The 27,923-nt window shown below is 38.7% G+C and overlaps 1 protein-coding gene across 2 annotated transcripts in view; it reads left to right on the forward strand.

Annotated features, from left to right (window-relative positions):
- LOC126175260 (WD repeat-containing protein 20) overlaps positions 1-27,481 on the forward strand; it is a 63,370-nt gene extending 35,889 nt beyond the window's left edge. The window contains exons 3-5 of one of the 2 annotated variants that reach the window (XM_049921914.1): positions 955-2,190; positions 3,245-3,396; positions 25,718-25,834. In XM_049921914.1, the coding sequence (XP_049777871.1) occupies positions 955-2,190; positions 3,245-3,349 (1,341 nt within the window). In that variant the 3' untranslated portion in view covers positions 3,350-3,396; positions 25,718-25,834. Of the gene's footprint in view, positions 1-954; positions 2,191-3,244; positions 3,397-25,717 lie in introns of both variants that reach the window. The other variant, XM_049921905.1, reaches the window with a different exon arrangement.
- Positions 27,482-27,923: the final 442 nt, after the last annotated feature.

Raw genomic sequence — 27,923 nt, forward strand, 5'->3', positions numbered from 1 at the left:
CAAGCCCATACCTGAGGAGATATTCCATATGATAATATTTTGGTTGTAAGCTGATTACATGATACAATGTCAAAACACTTTTAAAGAATGTAGGAGCATAGAGTAAACCTACTGCATCTATGAAGGATTTGAGTGAAAAAACTGAGCTATTTTCACACAAGTGGCGTTTCTTGTGCTTGTCCTGCTACTTTGGGAGAACTTCCCTTTTCTCAAGTAATGCGTATATGTTCAAATTGAGATAAGATAGGAGAATCTTGCAGCATACTGTGATTATAGATATTGCTCTGAAATTTTTTTCGTCCTTTCTTTTGTGCTCCTTATAAACAGGAGTGTCGTTTTCCAGCCTTACAGGACGTTTGTAGTGGGAGAGGCTCTTGAGAAATATGTGCTAGGAAGGTGCCAATCTATTTTTAACTTTGATGTAAATGGGATTCTCTATAATGACTGATTTGCAAAGAGGAAAACATTAACTGATAAGCACTACAGAATTACTCAGTCAGCCGAATACAAAAATTGAAGAGAAAAGGTATGGGTCACAAAAGACAAAGGGGTCCTTCAGTAAGGACAGTGAAATTTGGTTTGGGAGTGTGAAAACTGATGGATTTAAAGTAAAATTCTGGAACATCTGCTCTGTTCAGTGGATTTGGCTACCTTTTGCTTCCATCTGTTTCCCAGTCTAAAGAAACTTCCCATGGCAAAGTCATTCTGAGTTCAGTAAAAAGATTACAGCAGCACAAAAATAAATCCGTCATTGTACCTAAAGAGCATATTATTTCATCACTGGACAAGAAACTTAGCACCTTACTCTTACGCATTCGTAGACCTGTATAATTTTCCATGATGTAATTGGTATTAACTATTACAGAAAAAACATAGTGATATTAATTAACAAAGATTACAAAATATATTATGATATATATATATATATTTTAACTAAAACTATTTTGTTGACAGAGGCTGATCGACAAAACAAAAGTAACCTGCATCCGGTGGGTCCCTGGTTCGACAAACCTTTTCTTGGTCTCGCACAGTAGTGGACAACTGTACCTGTACAATGAAGAGCTTCCATGTGGCACTGCACCTCCTCACTATCAAACTTTCAAACAAGGTGATGGTTACACTGTGCATACGTGCAAGACAAAGAGCACACGCAATCCATTATACAGATGGGTTGTTGGATCAGAGGGTTGTTGTGTTAACGAGTTTGCATTTTCACCAAGTGGTACTCATCTTGCCGTCGTCTCACAAGATGGTTTCTTGCGTGTTTTCAACTATGACACTATGGAACCTGCTGGCATTGCACGTAGTTACTTTGGTGGTTTTCTGTGCGTGTGCTGGTCACCTGATGAACGTTATGTTGTTGTCGGTGGTGAGGATGACCTAGTCACTGTGTGGAGTTTCGCAGAGAGGCGTGTTGTGGCACGTGGTCAGGGGCATCGAAGTTGGGTCAGTGTTGTAGCTTTTGATCCTTATACATCGTATAGCAGTCATGATGATTTTAGTGGAGGTTCAGATGAGGACGATCCAACAGAAAGGCACCCAGTAAACAATGAACTAGGGCGTGTTAACACAGCTACGTGTTATAGGCTAGGGTCTGTTGGGCAAGACACTCAGTTATGTTTGTGGGACATAACGGAAGATATTCTCAAGCAACCACCATGTCCACCAAAGCCCAGGGTAACTGGAACCACAACATCTAGTTTGTCAAATGCAAATGGAACAACATGTCGTGCTAATGCTGTAGGAGCATCTCGAGGCAACACTTCTTCTCCGCAACAGACTGATAACCCGTCAGGGAAAGATAAGGACTGTGTAGCTGATGGTAACCTCTCAACACATATGCACAATTCTACTGGTCCGTCTCTAACACAGAGGTTAGCAGGTTTTGGGTTTGGTGACAGAAAGGATGCTCATAAACGGAACTTCAGCCTAGCATCTCGAGGTGGTAGTGGAAGTGGGAGTGCAGAAAAGAGTGGTCATTCGGCAGCTAATCGTTCGACTGCCGATGATCCGATGAAACTCATTGGAACAGCTGCTTGTCCTCGATTTGACGAGTGTCCTGTGTTAGAACCGCTTGTGTGTAAAAAGATTGCTCATGAAAGGTTAACTGCACTCGTGTTTAGAGAAGACTGTTTTGTGACAGCATGCCAGGATGGATACGTCTACACGTGGGCCCGACCTGGGAAAATGGTATGTACCTGACATTATTTCTTCTGTATTATTGTAGAATTTACTGTCAGTACTTTTTTTTAGTGTAATCGACATAGCAAAATATTTGTATTTCACATTTTTATTTTGTGAGGTAGATCTGTAGCTTCCATTTCCATTTCTTATTATGTAAGAAGAACCTGCACACTATTCTTAATCACACTATCATGTTACACTAGTGTTTTATGCAAATATTTGTAGTTTTTAGGACAGTGATTTTAACGCTTCATGTGTTTCTGCCAACTCCTACTGGCCACTGCCAGTTTAGACCCTTATGATGTACAGAATTTCATTTATTAACACCCATTGTGGAAAGAAGGCAGAAGCTGGACCCCTGGTCCAGATACTAAATTGTGTACCAGCTTTGTGTATCAGACGCAAAATAATTTGACATTATTCTCCAGAGGGAGAGGAATGAGATTTTATCAACATGGAAGTGTAGCGTCACACAATTAGTTTCAATGCTTACACGTGGGTGTATTAAGTTCAATTATGGGACACAGTTCACCCATTGAAAAAGCTAAATTAGTAGTTGAAGTCACAGATCTTGTATTCAGTTCACTTTTATCATTTGTTCTTTCTGTGTACAGTAGTTTGGATAAAAGATAGTAGTCAGTTAACTGACACAGCTGCAGGATTTTTGTTAATCCTACAGTTGAGTGGGAATGGTGCTCAGTAAAAATATTCTTGCTCTGAGATTGCATCACTTTATAAATTATTCCACTGTTTCAGCCACTTTTACTGGTGACCTTCATCAGGGTGATGATATAGACTTACAAGCCAGTTCCAACTAGGACTTTGTGTACTACTGTTTCTCCCTGTCATTTTATTACGTATGGTCATCATCAGGTTCTTCTGATTGGGTGACAGGAGTGGACTCAGATGATCCATTGATGATTTATTTGTTTGTTTTGTATTGACTGATATTGGCAAATCAGAGGGGAGCCACTGCCGTGACATAGCACTGCTCCCACAATGTTCGGTGGTGGTTGCCACATGTCAGTGCGACTTGTTCTTTCAGCTACAATGTTTACAGCCGTGTCTCTTGGGGCAGCCACACGAGCACTGTCAACCCATAGGCCAGCTATTGCTGGCAACCAGGACAACAGAAGCTTCTATCCATCATCGCAGTTCATGTTAGCAAGCCGCTTAACTATTTGAATCACCTCTCATATCTTCCTGTTGATGGTAAGTGGCTGCTTAGCAAGTTCACAGGCTTCCTGGAACATGTACACCCATCGCACACATTTTCATGTTCTGCTGCTGGTGACTTGCTGTGTTGTCTGAATAGTGTGTGACCTTCATAATTCATTTTGTGTGTGTGTGTGTGTGTGTGTGTGAGAGAGAGAGAGAGAGAGAGAGAGAGAGAATAGGTTTCCCAAACTCACCACTGTAAACTTACCCGTATCAGCACACATCATAAACACCAGACATGTGCCACATATCAAAACCATTTTTCATGGATCCCAGTTGATACGATTTTGTTGCTTGTGTGTCAGCCAGGATTGAGGCCTACTCAACTGCCTCCTTGCACGTACTGTAGAATGTGCCATTACTCTATTTCCTCTCCATTGCCAGCTTAATTATGTATTATCATCGTTCTTTGGGTTATTGTCTTATGGTCAACAATTTACTCTGAGGGTGGTATGTAGCTTTTGCTGTTTCATCCTGTGTTGCTCATCTGATGTGCCACCTTAGTTAACATGTGTAGCGAATATTTATGTGATGGGTGGGAAATTGATTGCATGCAGGTATCTATTGGTATTTGTGGTTTTCCTGTACACAGTTAGCAACTTGCCTTCTGGTATTCTCAGTACTTTCACTTTCATGAAGGGGAGCACAATGCCCTGTTCTATTTGCACCTAAAATTGAATGTTTGCATGCTATTGATTAAGATAGTGTGTGGAATTGCAGAGTTCCTCTGATTCTTCTGGACCGATTATTAATTTATTGTCCACGTATTGAAGTCGGCAGTTTGAACACAGTGATACAGTAGAGAATGCTAATTTTTCAAAGGTACACATGTATGTCTGCTGCAATAGGTAAGAATGGGTATCACATACCTACACCATCAAGTTCACCTAAACTGGTGATTATTAGCTCGCAACACAAGTGGTCGCATATGAAGATATGAAGTATTTCAGTTTTTGTGTGGCTATACTTCATGAAGACGTGATTTATACCTTTTATAAAGACATCATTTTATGAGACAGACAGAGGAAAATTTAAGCTTTCAATCTGAATTTTTGTTTGCATGTGCCATTTAATGGTGTTCATTGTTATTGTTAGAGAACATAAATCAATTACTGACCCTTCGTAATTGGTGAGTGCTTTAATGTGTGTGAATAAACAGTTCTGGTGCAGTTTGGAGAGCCTTCAGGTAGCAGTTTCTATGTTGTATTTCTATGTTTCTATAGTTGAGTCGATATAAGTTAATCCATGACAGTAGTAGTGGGTTGGGTGCAGCAGCTTCGTGGGCCTTCCTTTATCAATAACGTAAGACGATTTTGTAAATGTCTCTATGCAAATGCCTCAGTGTTGTCACAACTGTGTGAATGGCTACTGTTTTAGTCTGCAGCCATACGCGCTTCACTGTTGAAAGCTGACAGCAGTGGCAAGAACGGTCAGGGATCTTATTACTCCATCTCTACTCTATATTCTGCACGTGAACACACTGCGCACTGAAATGTAGTATGAGGTTTCTTCTAGCAATAAAGTTTACACCTCCCCACTTCCAACAATGTTGCTAGAATTTAGAAAGCGTTACCTACCCATCAAGGAAATCGTACTAATGTTTAACCAGACCTGCTTGTGAGAGACTTCAGAAGACTGGTACGAGCAGCTGGCCGTGTTGGGTTATCCTTGGGGTTTCTGTGGAGTCCATTTAATGTCAGTTTAAAATTTTTGAATGTTTCTTTTTTGGAATGATGCTACTAGGGTAAGTAATAAATACCATATTGTTCTCCTGCAAGGCTAGTTTTAATGTTATTTTGCTGCTTTCCTGTCAGTTTCACTCCTTATTAATTAGCGAGGATTCTTATTTCATTTCATATGGATAAGTAGACTTTGTTGCAGACCTTTGTGTCACCAGAAAAATTGGAATTGGTATCCAGGAATTGAACCTGGGACCAGTGTCATTGAACAGATACTGCCAGCATGGTGTAGCGATCAAAGGTCGTGTGTTTATATTTGGTGTTAGTGAAAATATAACCATACTACGTTTTTCAGTAACTTGTTATAAACCTTGATTACAGAATATTGGGTTTTGCATTAGCAAAAACAGAGCTACATGATACTATTGTATGATCTTTGCCTACTGATGTTCGGCACTGTGTAGCAATATGGCAGAAAGTTAGCAGAAGTACGGTTTACTCTCCCCAGGTCCAGAGCTTTAGCAGTCCTACTACTTGTGCAATTATTTTTGCTTCTTGCTTTATTATGTTGCATTGCTCAATATATGTAAATTGTTATCCTTGTTAGAAACATACACAGAAGTTCTGATTTTGTTTTATATTGCTGATCTATTCCAAGTGTGTCGTTTTTATGCAGATTGACACCAGAACTCCCATTCTGTACAACAGGTTTGAGATTTTGGCATATGGCTAATTCTGATACTTTAGCAGATGTTTAAGAATAATATATTACCATTTCTTCTGGAATGCTGGCTTTGTGTTACTTATGGAAACTCCGTAGACTAACAAAACTCTGACTATTTCACTGTCAAACTCCATTACATCTCTCTTGTCACATCTCCACCATTCCATGAAGTTTATTGGCCTTAACAGTGAAGGCTGCCTTTTCTTGTTTACAGCATAGCATTAAACTTGATTGCTTTTTAAATGACCACAACCCGATGTCAAATGAGTGTAGGGAAGATTTTGAATAGCAGAAGGACTGCACGCATCTGCCCATCAGTATACAGCCTACCTCTATCTTTATAGCTGAAAATATTGCTCCAGCTATATTGTGAGATGTTGCATCCAGGGAAAAACTGCTTTTGTCAAGAAAGTTTTGCGTGAATGTATTGGTTGTGTATTTTCTGACTAGAATGTTTGAACTCTTGAGTTAGATTGCCTGCTATTTGAAACAATAATATTCCTGTTGAAACACTTAAATGCATTTCAGTGGCAGGCTCAGAACTACAGTTGATGTCACTCTTCTTTCAGTCTCTGCTGTGTTCCTCCTCCTCAGCACCGCTGTCATTGTAAAATAATTTTTTCCATAAAAGTACATGTTATAAGCTTTGTCCTTGCCTTCAAATTGTTTGTTTGATACTAACTTGTGACTGGGTTAACTGTGTTGATCCAGTCATCCAATTTAAAAATCTAAACACAGTTGCCCATTCTTGGTGCAAGAATGTTCAAAACACACACACAAATGATTACCCTTGTAAAAGAAACTCCCATATTATACATTGCTTTCATCCATCGTGTCCTTTGTTGCTCCGTGGTCTTAGTGCATCTCATGTATTCTCAGGTGCTAAGCCTTGTGCAATGCAAAACTCAAAAAATTTGCAGTCATTAATAAAATAAAAACTTTTTCATTCTCTAGCACATCTTGCACATCAAATTCTGTTTTGGGAGTAACTTTGGCAAATTTATGTAGTTTTCAAAGCATGAGAATTTGAACTATGCCAGCAGCTTGAAACATCCTAGGTATTCATACAATAAACACAGCTTATTTTTGACATTACACATATATTTAATTTCATACAATACATGTGAAGAACAGAACTTGTGTAGCCTTTCTCGGCATTATTTATGATGATTCCATTTTTATGAACAATATTTCAACAATCGATCCCATCATCTTCTGTAGGTGTTAGGGGCTGTATTGTATTTGCACTAACTACCTGAATTCCAACCAGACTACACCCATAGATGCTCATTTTTTTTCCCCGCCCTGCATTCTTACTCCATGAAATGCATTCTCTCAGTGTTTGCCAACTCTGGTGGGTGAAGTGGCCTGCAATATTTTAATAAATTGGGTGCTAGACCCCAAGCCTTGTTTAAATTGTAACATCCATTAAGGTGCATTAGGTTTTCCAACATTTTTTCAATGGATTCCACAACTTCACTGTCCCTGAAACCTTCCAGTTGCACCATGAAATATTGTCACTATTTAATTTCTCAGTTATATTCAGGGCAGTGCTCAGTGACCATTGATTTGCTTGGATCTTTTATTCAGGTATGTCGTTGATGTTTCTTGCACTTCTGCATGCCATTGTACATGGTATCCAGAGTAGTTCACAACAGTAAACAAAGATAGAAAGTCTTCTATGTAATGTTAAATGTGACACACACCTCAGAAAGTTGGATGTGTACCATATTCAACATGAACATGGAATGTTTTACATGGGGCATAATATTAAAACATTTGAGGATACACTCAACTAAAACAGGATCTGGTTTCATCTCCAGTACTGACAGTGTTGAGCATCAATGTAAAAATGCAATACATTTAAAACGGGCATGCACCAAGCAAAGTTGTGAGGGATGGGAAAGACTTACTGTAGTTCAGAAGCCATGTTAGAAAGCTGTCACAAAAACAACGAGCGTCACTGCTAATTTAACTGTAGCCAAACCTTCACAGGCAAATAAAAATTGAACAAAGCAAAAATTAGCGTAAGGACAGTCATTTGGGAAGCAGCAAATTCGAAAGTAAAATACTAAGAAGTTTCGGTCTTATGTTAAATCAGTTAACGAAAATAGCACTCTAACCAGCCGCTCTGTGACCATAATGACGTCAAAACAGAGGATGACACAAAGAAGGCCAAAATGCTAAATGTCCCTTTCCTTTTTGGGTTGAAGGTATTTTTATATGCTATGTAGCTCAGTGTTATTAGTTATTTGTGTGTGCATCTTTGTTCCAATGGTAAATGTACAATTCTGTTTATCATTGCATTGAAAAGGCATATTTTTGAGGTTTTGGATGGCACAAGTATTAATTTATTATAGTGTCAGTTTTTATTGGTTTCTTGTATATTTTGAAAGTATGCATGTTGTTAATATTGCTTATTTTTAGGTCCAAGAAGGCAGTGGACTTATTCATTTCCATTTCCATGATTAATTTTATTTTTCGGTGTAATGTGTAAGTTCTTGCTGGGTTAGTTGGGTGGCTAGCTTTGTTCCCTTAGTGAGGTGTAATTTAACAGCTGCATATCCGTAATAATAGATGATTTTGTTTAAGAGTGGTTTTTCGCATGTGGAAAATTTTTCTTCTATCTTATTTAAGAAGATATCGTAACAATACGAGAGAAGGAAAGTTGCTACTCACCATTTAGCGGAGATGCTGAGCCGCGATAGGCACAATTAAAAGATTCACACAATCTTCTTATTGTGCTTATCGCGGCTCAGCATCTCCGCTATATGGTGAGTAGCAACTTTCCTTCTCTCTTTCCATTGATTGATTAAGAAGATATCGGCTATTTTTTTCTGGCTGTTATGCTGCCCACACCTACTCCTGTTTGTGGATTTTTCTATTGGCTGCAAAGTTTTTTAAATGAACATACTTTAAAAAAAGGGGACACACACACACACACACACACACACACACACACACACACACACACACACACTATCTAGAAAGTTTTATTGACCTTCTAAGACAATGAACCATATAGAACCAAAACCCACAGGTTACACACATAACAATTACAGACAGCAACCTATACATCGTCTATGATAAATATAGTAATTAAAGGTACCTTCACAAGCCAAGATGGTTTAAAATTTATTCTATATATTGGTATACTATATAGATTAATGTTATTTCTTGTGTGAGATGATTGTCATTCAACTCACATCCACACTGAGTAACTTAGACATCAGGCGACATTTGCATTGTAGATGAACGCAGTATTACTGTGGTTAAAATTTTATGAGTTTTGTTATTGTTCTTTTTTTAACATCAATATGTTTATAATATTGTGTAAACGGCACTGTTTTTTAAAAATGATAAGAAAATCAAAACATAACTATGAGCATTGAGATATAAATTACAAACATGGCACAGATTACTCCATAACACCAAAATCCTTCCTTGAAGATAACTATCTCTTTAAGTTCTTCTCTATATTTAACATACTGCAAGCCTAATAATTCTTTGTTTCCTAATGTCATAAATATTTTTATCATACAAAATTTATCAAAGATATATACTTCAATTATATACAAAATTTCTATACATTTTTCTGATTTCGTTTCTATATTAATGTGAATAAAAATGCTCCTTAGTAATGTATTAATGTTGTTGTTGTGGTCTTCAGTCCAGAGACTGGTTTAATGCAGCTCTCCATGCTACTCTATTCTGTGCAAGCTTCATCATCTCTGAGTAACTACTGCAACCTACATCCTTCTGAATCCGCTTAGTGTAGTTATCTCTTGGTCTCCCTCTATGATTGTTACCCTCCAAGCTTCCCTCCAATACTTAATTGGTGAGCCCTTGATGCCTCAGATTGTGTCCTACCATCCAGTCCCTTCTTCTAGTCAAGTTGTGCCACAATTTCCTCTTCATTAGTTATGTGGCCTACCCATCTAATCTTCAGCATTCTTCTGGAGCACCACATTTCAAAAGCTTCTATTCTCTTCTTGTCTAAACTATTTAGAGTCCACGTTTCTCTTCCATTCATGGCTACACTCCATACAAATACTTTCAGAAAAGACCCCCTGACACTTAAATCGGTACTCAATGTTAACAAATTTCTCTTCCTCAGAAACGCTTTCCTTGCCATAGCCAGTCTACATTATATATCCTCTCTTCTTCAACCACCATCAGGTATTTTGCTCCCCAAATAACAAAACTCATTTACTACTTTATGTGTCTCATTTCCTAATCTAATTCCCTCAGCATTGTCTTATTTCAGTTGACTACATTCCATTATCCTTGTTTTGCTTTTGTTGATGTTCATTTTATATCATCCTTCGAAGAGACTCTTTCCATGCCGTTCAACTGCTCTTCTAGGTCCTTTGCTGTTTCCGACAGAGTTACAATGTCATCAGCAAACATCAACATTTTTATTTCTTCTCCATGGATTTTAATTCTTATTCTCAAGTTTTTCTTTTGTTTCCTTTACTGCTTGCTCAATATACAGAATGAATAACATCCGGGATAGGTTACAACCCTGTCTCACTCCCATCTCAACCACTGCTTCCCTTTCATACCCCTCTCTCAAAATCTATCTGAGTCTGCAACTGCTAGAAACTTAGATTTACCTTTCCTTAACCTAGTTTCTAAGATAAGTCATAGGTTCAATAGGTCACACCAAGTGCACAGTCCCCACACCATTACAGAGTATTCACTAGCTTGAACAGACCTCGGCTGACATGATGCAGGTCCATGGATTCATGAGGTTGTCTGCGTACCTGAACACATCCATCCACTCGATACAATTTGAAGTGGGATTCTTCTGACCAGGCAACTTGTTCCCAGTCATCAACAGTCCAATGTCGGAGTTGACAGGCCCAGGCGAGGCGTAAAGCTTTGTGTTGTGCAGTCATCAAAGGTACACGAGTGGGCCTTCAGCTCCGAAAGCCCATATTGATGATGTTCTGTTGAATGGTTTGCACGCTGACACTTATTGATGGCCTAGCATTGAAATCTGAAGCAATTTGCGGAAGGGTTGCACTTCTGTCACGTTGAACGATTCTCTTCAGTTGTCGTTTGTCCCGTTCTTGCAGGATCTTTTTCTGGCTGCAGGAATGCCAGAGATTTGATGTTTTACCAGATTCCTGATATTCACAGTATACTCGTGAAATGATTGTATGGGAAAATCTCCACTTCATCGCTATCTTGGAGCTGCTGCATCTCATTGCTCATGCGCCGACTAGAAAACCACGTTCAAACTTCCTTAAATCTTGATAACCTGCCATTGTAGCAGCAGTAACAGATCTAACAACTGCGTCAGACACGTGTTGTCTTATATAGACATTGCTGACTGCTGCACCATATTCTGCCTGTTTACATCTCTCTGTATTTGAATACACATGCCTTTACCAGTTTCTTTGGCACTTTAATGTATAAATAAATGTGAACATACAGTATCTTTGAAGTATGTTCAATAGCTGTGAAACTTCAAACCAGCTGTCAAAATTATTTTAAGTAGGTAACATTTCACAATGGATATAAAAAACAACCTCGTGAAGATGCAGTATGTACATACATTAAGAAAACTTAAATGTAAATGAAATTGTCAAACATCCTTTACTAACTACCACCAAGTACACAATATCTGTACTCTCTGTATTAACTGCAGGCCGTACTAGAAAACAGAACTAATGCTGAACTAGACCTGTAGTATGGGATCAATAAATCTTTTAGCAGCTAATTGGAATTATTTTTATATAAAACTATAGGTCTGTGTGTCTGGAGTTGGTCTGTTGTAGAATTGTGGAACATTTTTTTCTGTTTGTGTAGTATGCCATTACTAGAAACTAAAAATCTCCTCTTAAGGAACTAACATGGGTTCTGTAAACAAAGATAATGTGGAACCCAGCTAGATCTGTCCGTTTGCAAGACTCAAAAAACAATAGATACCAGCACCCAGATTTACACCATCTTCCTTGACTTCTGGGAGATATTCAGTAAATTCCACACTGCCACCTAATAAACAAAATATGAGCATGTGGAATAACAGACCAGCTGTATGAGTGAATTGAAGAATTTGTAGAAAACAGAACACAGCACATCATTCTTAACAGAGAGAAATTTTTGTGCCTGAAACTAACTTTAGGTACACCCCTTGGGAGCATTGTTGGACTGTTGCAGTTCACATTATATGCTACAAAATTGTAGCGAAATGCAGGAAGACTTGCAGAGAATGACAGTTGCTGTAGGTATTGTCAATTGACTCCCAACTTAAACAAATGTAACATATTGTGCATACACTGAGGTGATATGTCATGAGATAGTGAGATGCACATATACAGATGGCAGTAGTATTGTGTACACGAATTGTAAAGGGACAGTGCATTGGTGGAGCTGTCATTTGTACTCAGCTGATTCACGTGAAAAGGTTTTTGATATGATTGTGGCCATATTAATTGACTATGAAATGCAGAATGGTAGTTGGAGCTAGAAGCATGGGACATTACATTTCAGAAATCATTATGGAATTCCATGTTCCGAGACCCACAATATCAAGAATATGCCAAGAATACCAAATTTCAAGCATTACCTCTCTCTAGCAACAAAGCAGTAGCCAATGGCCTTCACTTAATGACCAAGAGCAGTGGCATTTGCGTATACTTCTCAGTACCAACATCCAAGCATAACTATGTGAAATAACCACAGAAACCAGTGTGGGATGTATGACAGATGTATCTGTTAGGACAGTGCGGTGAAATTTGGCACTAATGGGCCATGGCAGCAGCTAAGAGATACGAGTGCCTTTGCTAGCAGCACATCACCGCCTGCAGTGCCTCTCTTGGGCTCGTGCCCATGTCATTTGGACCCTAGACAACAAGAAAAACTGAAGCCTGGTCAGATGTATCCCAACATCAGTCGATAAGACCTTATGGTAGGATTTGAGTGTGATGCAGACCCCACAGAGCCATGGACCCAAGTTGTCAACAACACACTGCGCAAGCTGGTGGTGGCTCCGTAATAGTATAGGCTGTGTTTACATGCAGTGGACCGGGTCCTGGATATGTTTGGCTATTTGGAGACCATTTGTAGCTATTTGTGGACTTCATGTTCTCAAGAAATGGTGTAATTGTTATGGATGACAATGCGCCGTGTCACCAAGTCACAGTTGTTTGCGATTGGTTTGAAGAACATTCTTGATAATTCAGGCAAATGATTTGGCTACCCAGACCACCTGACGTGAGTCCCACTGAACATTCATGTTACACAACCGAGGTGCCAGTTCATGCACAAAATCCTGCACTGGTGACACCTTCACAATTATGGACGGCCAAAAAAATAGCATGGCTCAGTATTTCTGCAGGGGACTTAGAACAACTTGTTGAGTTCATGCCATGTCGAGTTGCTGCACTATATCTAGTAAAAGGAGCTCTGACACAATACTTGGAGGTATTCCATGACTTTAACCACCTCAGTGTAAATAATCAAAGACCCATTACTGTATGATTATATGATTACTCTGCAATCGCTGGAGGCAGCCACATCCATTAAATATCTAAGAGTATGGGTATGTAGTGATTTGAAGTGGAACAAACACACAAAACTAATAGTAGGTAAGGCAGATGCCAGACTCAGTCCATTGTAAAAATCCTAAGGAAATTTAGTCCACCCACGACAAAGGTATCCTACAAAACTTTTGTTTGACCAATAGTTGATTAATGGTAGTCAGTCTGGGATCCATACCAGATAGGACTGATAGAAGAAACAGAGAAGATCCAAAGAACAGCAGCATATTTCATTAGTTTCATTTAGTAAGCACAAAAGCCTCATGTAGATGCTCAGGCAACTCCATTGGCTTGGCTATTCTCCAGCATTTAGAGGCTACCATGCATTTTGTTGGTACCATACTGGCCCTGAGAGAGCACCTGGGGGGGGGGGGGGGGGGGGGGGATCTGAGCATTGGTTGATGCAGATATCTTCAGTTAGTGGCTTCCCCTCCATATCTCATTGGAAGCAGTAGTGGTATGAGTGCTATCTACCTTAGCGATCACAGTTTGTAATGTTTGTTACCTCCAGGTAGGCACTCACCACAATGGTGGTCCATCTGGTTACATTCGAAACAATAATCAAAGAGGCTTCTGCTATGCACTATTTCATCGCAGTCTTTTCTGACCTACCTAAGGAATACAACACTTCTTGGTACCATCACATTTTACTTAGCCTCCACACCTGGGTATTCCAAGGTTCCCTTCCAGTTTTGTCAACCTTTACCCAGCTCGTTGTTTTGGATTAGAGATAGTACCGATTTCAGTTTTTCTGGACCCAAGACAACTGCATCCTGCAGAGCTCTGTCAGGCTGCTGGTTACCCCTGCACTGTATGTTGACAACTTGTACATTTGGTACAGCTCTCACTCTGTAGCCGTGGCTCAATACCAGCTCCCAGGCTTCATCTGAAGGGCCCCCTTTCTTGGACCCTTTCTCATGGTTTCTAGTCCCCTCATTTCTGTCATTGTGCCATGGTCTATGCTGACACAGAACTCTTCTTGGACACACAGTGTTGGACAGCGTCGCACAATCCAAATTTTTGGGACTCCTCTTTGATATAAAGCAGTCTTGGCTGCCCCATATTCATCAACTGAAGATCGACTGCTTGCAGAAGCTTAATGCAGCCTTCTTCTTTGCCCATACCTCTTGTGGTGTAACTTGGGCTGCTTGCCTCAGTATTTACCAGGTCTTATACAGATTAGACTATGGTTGCCAAATTTATGGCCCAGCAGCACCTTTAGGTTCCAAATTATTAAGTTCAGTCCATCATTGTGGAGTTCACCTGGCCACTGGCACCTTCTGGACTAGCCCAGCAGAGATTCTCCTTACTGATTTGGAAATCTTCCTTCTTCAGTTCTGATGGTACTATTTGTTGCTCACTTATGTAATCACCATCTGACAGTTTCCTAATCATTCCACTTATCACATTCTTTTCACATACAAGAAGCTTCGAACCACTGACACTCGCTCCCTTTCAGGATTTCTTGTTGGAATGTGCCTTGCAGCCCTCTGCTGGTAGCTCTGCCTTGCAGCCCTCTGCTGGTAACTCTGCATAACCTTCTTAGAATGCACTCTCTGTGTTTTCCCAAGTATGTGCCCTTGGTTAGTACACTGTCCCCTAATTAGGACCAATCTGTTTTGAGGTCCTAAAGTTCGAGTAGCCCCATGACTAATTAACATCTGTTCGTTTCAGTCCTTCAGGAGTATCAGGATGTGTCATTTGCACTGACACTTCTAAAACTGTGGATAGGGAGGTATATGGTTTTACATCTACCACCAACCAAGAGCAACTTCTATTGGTGTTAACATAAAGGATGTCCCAGAAATGCTGCGACAGACTTTGAGAGGTTGTAGAGATTGTCTGGAGGAATGAATTGAGGAGACGTACCTGTATCCAAAACTGCCCTCCTACGATAGTACAGAGCGTCAAAGTTACAGGTGCCAGTGTTTGCCACTAGGCAATCCCTTTGGTAGCAAATATGACTACACACTCACAGACCATATGCAGAACATCTCTCTGTGTTGTTTGTTATTCGATGATCACAGCCGACTGCCACAATTGCCAGTGGAGAAGATGGAGCTAGCTGCCATGTATAAAGGTCTTGTTGCCTATGAATGTGATGGTCTGTTGCCTTCATGTATGATAGTTTCAGGCGTGGGTTTCCATATCCAGTTTTTCTCCTGGGACCCTCTAAAATCTCCAAATGTTTTTTCTGTACAGGAGAAAAATAAACACAGATGGAAACCCACATCCGAAACATTCATCCACCAGGGCCACAGAGTATTGCATTCATAGGGTACAAGGCCTGCTATGCAGCTGTTATTCCCATCTTTTCCACTGGCGATCATGGAAGTCAGTCGCTATCACTGAAAAACAAAGAACCTTGCAAGATGTTCTGCCTATGGTCCGTAAGTGTACAAAGGCACATTTGCTGCGAAGGGGGTGGCGTTTTGGCAGGCACTGGTGCCTGTAACATTGATGGTCTGTAATGTCATTGGATGTCATTTCTGGGCACAATTTGTTCCTCTAAAGACCCTCTACAACACCTCAAAGTTTGTCGCAACAGTTTGAGACACCCTGTATAATCTTTTCATGGCAGAGCTGTTAGCCATTAACAGAGTCCTACTTTTTATTATGCAGGTCTCACTTGACTGCATTTTAATTTCATAGTGACTTGATGAGCAGCCTACATGCCACTTGTCACTTTGCTATTCATGACCCTCTCTCTGACCTTATTGCCCTTCCTCCTCAGTTGTCTCACACAACGTCCCAAGTCGTGTATGTATCTCAGGGAATGAACTCGCCAGTCTTTTGGCTAGAGATGAGATTATTCTCCTCACATTTTCTTTTATGATTCCCGGTACAAATAAGGCCTCTACTCACTCCGAAGTTGGAACAGTATGTGGTATTATACTGCCTCCTCTAATAAACTACACACTATCAGTGAGACTACTGCTGCAAGGCACTCCTCCCTCTGTCCATCCTAGAAGGAATCCACCATCCTCTAACACATCCACATCAGCCGTAACAGGCAATCCTTTGTTTTATTTTATGTAATGAGCCACCACCATGTTGTGGTTGCGGTTGAATGCACCCTCAGTTTGGCTCTTCCAAATTCTTTGTTTCTAATATTGATGGACAACTCACATAAGTTGAACTGATATTCCGTTTTCTCTGTGAAAGTGGATTTTATTCTCAGATATAATGTTTTAAATTATCTCTAGGGCACTGCCTCTGTTAGCCCTTTTTAATCTTTCTTAATTGCTTTTAGATACAGTTTCACTCTTTGTCTGCAGCAACCTATATCCCATTTACAGCGTATCACTGTTGAATAGTGGGTGCTGTTCCTCATTTTAACACTTTGGGTATAACAGATCGGCAGGTGGGATGGCTGTGGGAGAGACGGCTCCTATTGTACACAGAGCCCTGTGGGGCATCTACCTGCTGCCTTAACTATTTCTCTCATTTTGTTTTGTTATTCAAGGTCCATCTGATGTACATTACATTTTTAGCCTTCTTGCTTTTACAGTTCTGAATCTCCTAACTACAAGGCATTCTTTTCTCCGTAACTGTCCTCACGTTAATCAGGTTTGTGGGATGTCAGATGTGCATGTGGTTTCACTTGGCACCGATGAGACCTGGGAAAACCTTCATCTACTCTGAACTGCTTACTGCCCCGATCCACGCACTTTCGCTTATCTATAAATTATTTCTCAACTCTGGCATTAGAATGCTTTCAATGCCTTGATTCTTACTACTCCTACACATGTGTGTATACACACATTGTTGATGCAGAAGAAGACAGTAATAGTCCTGATCCCTCAGAAATCCTGCACCCTGCGTTGGGACATACAAGGTGTATTGCTGGTCAGTTTTTTGAAGAAATGTTCACCCTCAAGTCTAAACACTTATTTCACTACTTGACATAAACTGTCATGTAATCCAAATAATGGGATGTGTTAAAGTATGGTTATGTTTCCACCCCAGTAATTCTTGCTCACATAAGACAGCTGCAACACTGATCGTTACATAGTTTGGCTGAGAAATAATTGTTTTTTGCACAATACTGTCATGCCCTCAACCCATTTGATCTCATTTAGCATCTTTCAATATAACAACATTGTCATACAAGCTTTTCCATCATGATTATTATTTTAAGAATTGTTGTTCTGTGATATGATGTCACAAAATGTTTCATCAAGGTACACCAAGTGTTTGTGTGGCAATTAGTTGACACATAGTCCAAAGAATGTACGTCTCTTTACAATGAAGTATTTGATGTATTGTGTTTTTTATACCAGTTGTATGTGAATTAGGTATGTGTACAGCAGTTTAATCATAAGATACACAGGTTGCTAGTTTTAAGCTGTTGTCCCTGCTGTACTTTTCATTAGCATAATTATTTCACATTATGTTGGTGGATATGCTGGATAGTAGGCAAATACTTCAACACAGTAGTTACTGTGATTTATCGCTTGTTAACAAGTCCTCCATTTCTCCATGTAGAATATTTAAACTTTAGTTACATGTTACCCACATAAATACTAGAGTGGCGGGTACCCTACCCTGAGGAAGAGCAGGAAAATCACCCAGCTGCACACCTAGAATTTCCAGAAAATGATGTGTAAATAACTTCCTGGCAGATAAAAACTGTGTGTCAGACTGGGGCTTGCAGTTGGAAACTTTGCTTTCAGCGGGCAATTGCTGTACCAACTGGGTTACCAGGGCAAGACTGATGACCTGCCTTCACATCTTACTTCTGCAATAACCTCTCGCCTTCCTCCCAAAATTTGTATGGGTTTCAAAAAGGTGGAGCACAGCAGGTTTTAGTAAGCAAATCTAGATTTCAAGCAGTGCCTAGCCATTATCAGTGCACTATTTCATAATATCATTGTATGTCCTAGTATTTTCTAAAGCCATATCACAGTCGTTGAGTGCAACCACTTTCCTAATGGAAGGTAATTTTATTGTATGAGTTTTCCTGTATACTTAGTCCTGCTGGGTATCCTGGAAGAAATATGAATTTTCAAGTTAGGAGAGAGATATTGATGGAAGTTATGTTGTGAAGGCATGTTCTCAGTTGTGCCTGGAGAGCTCAGTCAGTAAAGTGGTTACCCGCAGAAGGCAAAAGTTTCGGATTCAAGTCCTGAAGTGGTTCACAGTTTTAATCCGTCAGGAAGTTTCGAATCAATGCACATTACGTTGCAAAGTGAAAAATTCATTTTGGATTGTTAAATAGTTTGGGACATTATGTTTATTTCATATTTGAAATGAGATCTCGTAAGAATTTATCTCTGCATTTATATTAGTATTTATTGTCCAACAGACTAAAGTGTTACAACAGAGAATGTCGGTAAAAAATAAACTTGTGATATTACAAGAATGATCAAACTTAGTCGGTAATTTTAGTGTTTTGAGTTGTGTAATGTAGCTAAGTATTGATGATTCACTGTGCTCTTGTTATTTTAGTTTGTTTAAGTTCATGCCAATAGAATTTGGTTATACAATGAGCATATTCATGTTATAGTTCATAGGCAAGGCAGATGGAGTTATCCAAATAAGAACGTGCACCACATGAAACTTTCAGAATATTTTGTATAGGGGATAGGAGTACTCATAATAGATTACTTAATATTAAATGTAAGCACAGGGAGCTCAGTAACTCTCAGTCAAAAGTTGAATGTTTACCTGAGCACTGTATCCTATCCTTCTTGCCCTACATCATGGTGCTATTGAAAATTATTTGTTGTTTGGATCAAGCTGGAGGTCAGATATAAAATTCTGAGATGTTTTACACATGCTCAGTGAATCAAAAGCTCCATAATCAATTGTAGCTTTGTAAAAAAAATAATAATATGCTATAGAGTATAACGTATGACTGGATGGTAAGCTCAATGATGTGTGGATTGGCAAAGCACTTATCATTTATTCTTGAATAACTGTTGGTCATAATTAGTAACTGTCCATCTTACCACTTTGCTAGTGTGTAGAAGTTTAGTGGTAGAAATATGAAACAGTGTCTCTCTTCACTAATTACTAGAATTCATCTCCTCTCCAGTGCATTCTCCTCTGAAATGACTGAAGACATTATTTATGAACAAATTCCACTGCTACTGAACTGCCTTTATGTAACACTTTTCATATGAGTTGCACTTCAGCTGGTCCACTGTAAGTAAGTCTCGGGCAATTGCACGCTCTGTATTCGCTCTCTATCTTTCCATCCAGTAATCAAAGGTTGTTAATAATAAACAGTGACTTCAACACATGACTATGTTCATCATCTTGTTAGACACCATAAAAGAGGCACTCTCTTCCATAGCTATAGTCGACAGTTTAGTTATTAGACCATCATAAGTATTTTCTGTGATACATACATCCTGTGATGCAAAACTAGTACATAGGAGTTGATGATCCACAATGCATTTCCACTTCCATCAGTGTATGTACATTAAATAGCCCTTGCACTGCTGAAAAAATGAAATTGGAAACATTTAAGTAGGTAGGAAAATAATATGCAAACATTTCTGGTAAAACTTTACAATCAGTCGTGGAGAGCAGAGTAGATTTTAGAGTGAGTGCAAATACTTTAGTGAAATAAATGAGCTGCTTTGTGCCACACTTTTGTGTCATTTTGATGTGTATCATTGTTTGTGCTAAATTGAGGAAGAGTGATTAGCCAATTTTTATGTGGAAACTCTAAGCCAAAGCAAGAAAACAAAATAATATTACTTGTACCTTAACTTTTCCACTAAGTTGTAATATTTATTAAGGCCACCTCTTTTGCCACACAGATTAGTATTAGCTAATGTAACTGTTTTTGAGTGCTTGCATGTATATAGGGTGGTCAGAAACAGTCTGAAAAGCTTGTAAGGACGTTGCAAGGGAGGTTCAGCTGAAAAATAATTGTTAAGAAAAGAATTTGATAATTTGCTTCATTTCAGAGTTATTTAGTGTTAAAGTTAGATGGTCAGGTCATTGTGCACACACATTCAAGACCTTGCACACACTACAGTGTGATAATGCACAGACTTCTGAGAGACCGTGCATTACCTCTTTTTCAAATGCTCATAACCAGTTAAAATGTGCCTTCTATCAAACGGGGTGGATTTAAGTTAGGAAACCAAGCAAAGAAAACATTTGGCGAGACTGTCTCTGACGGGCTGCTTGAATTTTTGCGCGCAACAACCTGAGTCACTAACTTCAGTGCTAAATAACTTGGAAACAGTGCAACATATTGAATTTTTTTCATATCGATCATTTCTCAGCACAGCCTCCATTGCAACACCCTTGCAAGCTTTATCAGACTGTTTCTGACCACCCTGTAGAAAACAAGTCGTATTACTGACATGAAACAGGAACACAGTAGTTTGAATGTCATATAATAGAAAATAGAGAAGGTCTTGTGCAGAGGAAATACTGATTCTAAATAACCTAATGGAAATGAAGAAAATCAGAAACTTGAAATACTTGATAACTATTTTAGATTTTTGAAAGGCATACAACACAGTTAATAGAAATACACTGAGCAACCTAATAAAGGAATTTGGACTTGATGATAAAGCAACAGAAATAATTAAAGGAACATTAGCAAGCACATCAAAAGTAAAAATTATGGGGTAACTATTGAAATGTTATGAAATAAAATCAGGAGTAAGGCACAGATGCAAGTCTGCAGGCTTCTGTGGCCATTGTCACTGAAGTTAAAATCTTCTGGCTTATTAGGCCACGTCACAGTTCCTATAAAATATTTGACATTTTGACCCCTCTGCTGGGATATTCCTCAGGATCTTCCGTTGTCCACTACTGCTAGAACACTGTCAGAGACCAGTGTCGCATTGTCTTATAAAGGGGAGTTTTCCTGTGTTCGTGCTGGAGAAGTGGTAGTATTGCTTAAAATTCTTATGGCTATCATTGGTGGGCCATCATCATTGGCTAACATACTTGTACTGATGCAGAAGCGGTTGGAATTTCCAACAATGCATCTAATTTCAGTAGAGAGGACGGCTATAGGCTTCCAGCATCATGGCTCCCTGCCATCAAGAAAATGAATTTACGGCTGCGGTGAGTGAGCAACATAAACAATGCACTGCACGTCGCCTCGGCTGACTATAATATTTTTGATAAACATGCCCCTCTCTCTCTTCTCTGTCTGTTTCGCATCTAGCCAATGACGACAGCCAACCAATAGCATTAGGAGGAATTTCAATCAATAACTCTTCTCCAGCATTAGTGTGGAATACTGCCTTTCTATCCAATAACAATGGGGCACCAATAGTACCCATATGAATTTAGCCAATAATGCCCCCTTCTTCTACATCAGTGCAGGAATATTAGCCAATGATAATGGCTCACCAATGGTAGCCATAAGAATTTTAACCAATGCCATCACTACTCCAGCACGAACACAGGAAAACTCCCCTTTATAAGAGAACACGACACTGGTCTCTGACAGTGTTCTAGCAGTAGTGGATACTGGAAGATCCTGAGGAATATCCCAGCAGAGGGGTAGAAACGTCAATTATTTTATAGAAAATATGACTCAATCTAATAACCCAGAATATTTTAACTTCAAGGCAGAGATGGTTTACCACCCCTACTTTTCAGTTGCCCATTAGAGAAAGTAGTGAGAGGATGAACGAAATCCCACTATACAAGGGGTGTTCAACTACAAGGAAATCCAAATAAAATCACCGTAGATTGTCTAGCTTTTGCAGGTGACATTGCATTAATTACTGCCTCAGAGAATTGTACCAAAGAGCAAATCACAGAACTACAGAAACAAGCAGATGAAATAGGACTTAAAAATATCATTTGAAAAAACACTGTTCATGACAAATATCAGTGATGCCCCCAACCCCAAAACTCTTAATATTCATAACAACATAATATGCAAAACAAACTGCTTTAAATACCTTGGAGAATGGGTAACAAACACTACAAAAGAAAAGGTAGCCATAGAAAATAGAACACATCAATGGAAAGGGCATTTCATATGATGTATAACAAAAAATCCCTGTCCTGTAACGCAAAACTAAGACACTGTCAAACACTGGTAAGGCCAGAAACACTTAAACCAACAAGATTTAAGGATGCTGAAAAACTGAAAAAAGTTGAAAGAAGAATTCTAAGGAAAACATTGGGGCCTGGCAGTAATAGTAATGTTGAATACAAGCCAAGAGCTCTGTTTGAAAATGGAAAAGCTAACTGATGCAATGAAAAGTATTATGGACACACATACTGAATGGAAAACAACAGAATAATCCAGCAGATCTTAAACTATACAGCTGCAAATCCAAACCCACATGGTGCACTGAAATTGACAAAGATACAAAAATACTGGAATTTGAATGGATACAACATACAAAAAAATATTTTTAAAGAAGGGACATGAAAGGCAGGATTTCAGAACAGGAAGAGGTCTGCAAAATGAGAGAAGTGGACCCATGAAGAAAGGCAGTGACACTCTTGAAGGATGAAGTAAGTCTTAGGAGCAACGAAAAATAAACATCAGGAAGCAAAACCAAAGTTGATTGATCATACCATCCAAAAGGGTTATTTGAATAACTAAATAATAAAAAATTCAATAGCCAAAACAAGGTGCCACGTACAAGAAAAATGCAGCAAACACACACGCTGCACAATGTACTTCCATTTATGATGGTTTACAATCCTTATAGTTTGTAAACCGGCTGTTTATTGAAGAGGTCATCTTGATAAACTTTTATTCACAGTGGAAAAATCATGCCTTCATTCTGTAAATTTATGGCTATGGTACCCAGTATGAAGAAACAATTAATATTATGTGTGTAAGTTATACCATCAGAATGAACATTGCTATATATAGGATTACCTCAAGATGTACAGGCATGCTTTAAGCAGAAAAAATGTCAGTTGTTTTTTATAAAACTAACATAAAACGTTTAACATTCTGCAGCTTTGCTGGCTTCCATAACAGTTTTTAACTTAACAAGATCCGCTGGGGGTAAAAGACTTCCCTCCCCTTATACACACATAATTTTTCCCCTTGCCCTTATCCCCCTTTAATACGTTCCACACTGCTATCTAAATTAGAAGGAATAATTACATAATAGTCATGCATCTTAAACACACACACAGGTTTCAAGTAGAAATAAAACAAAAAAAATAACTTCATAAGTGTGTATGTGTTTCAAAAGCAAACTTTACTGTAGCATGTGGCATTTATGTTGTTGACAGTTTGTGGTACCTTTTCTGGAAAACTGTGATCAAAATTTGTTTCTAGCATAAACGTTGGTGTCTTGCAACTACAAAGTCCATGCTAATTTTTTTATAAAGTCTGCCAGAGATATTTTTTGCTTGGTGACATCCTTGTACAAATTAAAACCATTCACATTACACATTAGGAAAATGTGCAAGATTTTTTTTCCACCACTTAATTGTTTTGTTGCAAATGGTTAGTAGCTGCAAAGCTGATTGACACAGTTAACACTAGTGGTGTTCATCTTGTAATGTATGGCACTGTTGGCCTTATTGTTACTGTAAAACCTTTTGAATATACAGAAACCTCCTTGGTAGTTGCCTGATGTTTTGTGGAAAGGCAATATACATCACATGTATGTTTCCATTTCTGTGTCAGAGTAGGACGCTTCCTCGAGGTGGAGGGATTTTCACTTTGCTTCAGCTTCCTTTTTTGAAGCTAATTGATAGGCCCTTTCTGTTCTTGATGAAAGTTCCAACATCTGGTGTCCAATGTTCCTACAAGATGTTCAGTAAAGACACACTTGTAAATCATACTAACTGTGAAATACCAGCACTGTTAAGATACTAGACTCATATTTGAGACGAAAGGTTCATATCCTTGGGGTTTAAGTTTTTCTGATTTCCCAAAATTACTCATGGTGAATGCTTAAATGATCCCTAGTACTAGAGCAACAGAAGGAGTCAAATGGGCTTTCAGTCTACATTTTGTTCTATATTTTAGTAATTAAGTGCCTTTTAAGATTTTCCAACAGAGCAAGGTGCCACTAAGGTTAAGACATAAGACTTGTTTTTGGAGGACCAAGATTGTTGAAGTCGTGTGATATGATTATCTTCTGTTGGGCTACATCATGTAACCAGGTTTCTTTTAATATTATGTTGTCATTGGCCAGTATTACCATGCAAGATTCATTTAAAGTCTGAAGCAAAGGTCAGAGGATGACTGCCTTTGCAGAAAGCAGTAAGTTACTAAACTGAATGCATAAGGATAATCACGACTTTCATATAAGACAGTGCAATAGTTACCTATGGCACAAGACATATTGTTTAAGTAATGCCCAGTAATAAAGTGGACTTTTGATTAGTATGCTGGTTCATATTAGTAAGAGCAGCATTCAAATCCATTTACACGTATGTATATTTTGGTGTCTCTTGGCTCTCTTAAATTGTGAAATTTGAATATCAGGCTATCTTCTTACGCATAACGAGGCTGTGATTAGTTTATTCATAGTTGTTAACTTCCATGACAGTTGTATGACTGACACAATCAGGTTTCAGGTCAACAGTTCCATCTTCAGGTGCGTAGAATGTAGTACAAGTCAACTAACATGAATAGGAATTGACTAACTGGGGTAAATATTGTGATTCTAACATACACGGTATGTAAGCAGAAAATCCATCTCGTAGATTCCTAGGCTATGTGGAAAACCTCTCGACGAACAGGGCAATGGTCCAGGCTTAAGAATGTGAATAACACGTTTCCGCATATAGCAAGAGGACCGTACATTCGTGCACAGTACTGCATACACACCCATTTAGTACCGTACCAACCACATGTTTGAATGTCAATGTGTGGTTGGTGCAGTATTACATGGGCATCTATGTGGTAGGATGGGATTGTATGGTTATCTTGCTTTATGTGGAAACATGTTATTCAGATCCTTACGCCTGGGCCTATGCCCCGTTCTTAGAGAGATTTCCCAAAAAGCCGAGATATAGATGAGATGGATTTTCTGATTAAACGTCATGTTCCAGAGAATCGCTGTCTTAATCCTTGTTGGTTAACTCATATGAGCTTTGTATGCACCTGAAAATGGGACTGTTGTCCTGACACCTGTTTGCGCTCTACGTTAATTGGAAAAAAAAAATTATACAACTGTAGGTGATGTTATCAATCGCAGATAATATATACAACAGTTGTGGATGTCCTGTCAAGAGAAAAAGTTTGATCAGTTTATGTTGCATCCTTTTGATATTGAGCTTGATCCAACATCTAATGACCATTTAACTCCAAACAACGTGATCAGAGATTGATCTTCAGTTGTTAGTTATTATTTTACTGTAAGTTTATTTTTCTTCAGGAAGTACCTAGAAACTTTTTGATCAGTAAAGTTCTACTACTTAAGACATTCTGCATATTCTAGGGACCAGTGCCACATATTCCATCGAGTCCAACTGCGGTGACTGCCCCTTCTACATCCACACCAGCTGGAGCTGTTACTTCCATGCCTGGAGGAACTGTGGTATAGCAAGAATCCTGCCCTGACTGCTGCTGTGACAGGTGTCGCAGGGCGGCAGGTGCCCATTCTGGTCGTGCTCGTGCTGTGCTGACTCTTGGAGCTTGGTGGGCATCTTCAGCGTGTACGTCTGCCGCCACTCTATAGTGTGTTCCTTTCCTGACTCACCAGAAGCCTTCTGGAATAACTTGCTGAAGCCACATAAAGAGTTTGTGTAGGCTTGCAGTATGACGGGAGTCAAAACTGAGCAGTGCAGATCAATAATCGTTGATGATTTTTTTAGTATTGCTTTGTGTGAAAGTGTGTGTGTGTGTGTGTGTGTGTGTGTGTGTGTGTGTGTGTGTGTGTGTGTGTGTAAACATGCATACTACTATGCATGTGCACATGTTGTTATGTGGATGGACATACATGTGTATGCACATTCTTGTACATATATACATATATTTTTTGTTTGTCTCAAAAGTTTGTTGAAGATATTTATGAAAATTTTGTGTATATGAAGTATCATTTCTGTGCTCATATCAATTTCCTTGGCACGGATCTGAATTGTGTCTTCTTTTTCAGTGAGCATCTTGCAAATGTATGAAAGTACATAAGAATTATTGCAAATTAATTTCATTGTTTGTATGACATGGTGCTGCCAGTCAAAGTACTCATTGTTTGTCTTGAATATCAGTATCTTAAGTTAAACACAGAAGAAAAGCTCTCTCCACTGCATGCTGCAGTTTATTTTTAATAATCTTTGTCACAATTTGTAATTTAAAATGTGAAGTGCAAAGTTGATGGAGAATGTTATAGTTCAAATAAGTATCCATAAAGATCTCAAAAAAGAATGCAGTGCAGTCTGCGTTAAGAGTGATGATGGTAAGTTGTATGTACTACGATTCACTTTTTTTTTTCCTTGGCATATTGTCAGACAAAATTGCCTTAAAATAAATCAAAAGACAGAAGCCAAGAATAATAGCAAACTCACAGTAGTTAGGAAGTGTGTAAGGAAAGACATTTTTTTCAATTCCTGTTACATAATACTAAATAATGATACAAATTTATTATTTGTAGACAGACTTCCCATACAAAAAAAAAGTCTAAAGTATACTGCTAGTATAAACACAGTTTTTAAGATCTTCGATGGTGACATCTCTGGGGGGATTATTTGCCAATAAGTAATAATAGGCCAGACGAAATATGATTCTACTGCTCATGTGATTGCGAACAAGGCCAGGTGGTCGTTTTTTTAATTTTTTTATATTATTATTATTATTATTATTATTATTATTAAAAAAGCCAGAGGTCTCTCTACAGTACCAGCAACAAGTAAAGAGTCGAATTTCACTATATAAGCACAGCCTCATACATATGTGAAATATCGTCCATTATTTTTATCAAAGTTAACAACAAACAATGAATGCCTTTCCACTGGCTTTCGAATTTTTGTTGTTACAAAGGATCCTTTGCTTACGAAACAAACTAATGGGAAGTTTTGACATTAAATTTTGTAATTGCAAAACCTAGAAACTAGGCATGAAGACCCAAAACACACTGCTGGTTGGACAACTATTATGATATTGTATTGATGTGTCCCAACAGACATTGCTTAACTACAAATTTTCATTTTTAGTGCATTTACTTTTCTAGGAAAACAGAAGTGTGAGAAACCTCCCCCCCCCCCCTCCCCCCCGCCACCCCTGCCTTACACACACACACACACACACACACACACACACACACACACACACACACACACACACACATTTTTCCTAAAAATGAATTTCACAAATACACTCAGGAAACCCTTATTGTCAAGCATGTCTGTGGAGGAATATTTTGAAAAATTGTTTACTTAAAATCTGGTATTCAAGGCAAAATTCACTTGTACACATTTTTTGTCTCGGACAAATTGGATGAAATGGAATTCCAGCACAGATTCCTGTGCATGGCAAAAAAAATGATGTAAAGTAAACAGAAAAAGAGGGAAGGCTTTGTTTTTTGTTGTTTATGTTACTCATAATTCATACATACTCAGTCATACCCTCATACAAATACGGTTTGAATACTGCTGGACAGTTAAATATTCTTAAAAATTGTTTATGCAATAAAAATTTCATATTGTGAT

Source organism: Schistocerca cancellata, chromosome 1 (assembly GCF_023864275.1).
Source record: "Schistocerca cancellata isolate TAMUIC-IGC-003103 chromosome 1, iqSchCanc2.1, whole genome shotgun sequence".
NCBI classification, from domain to species: Eukaryota; Metazoa; Arthropoda; class Insecta; order Orthoptera; family Acrididae; genus Schistocerca; species Schistocerca cancellata.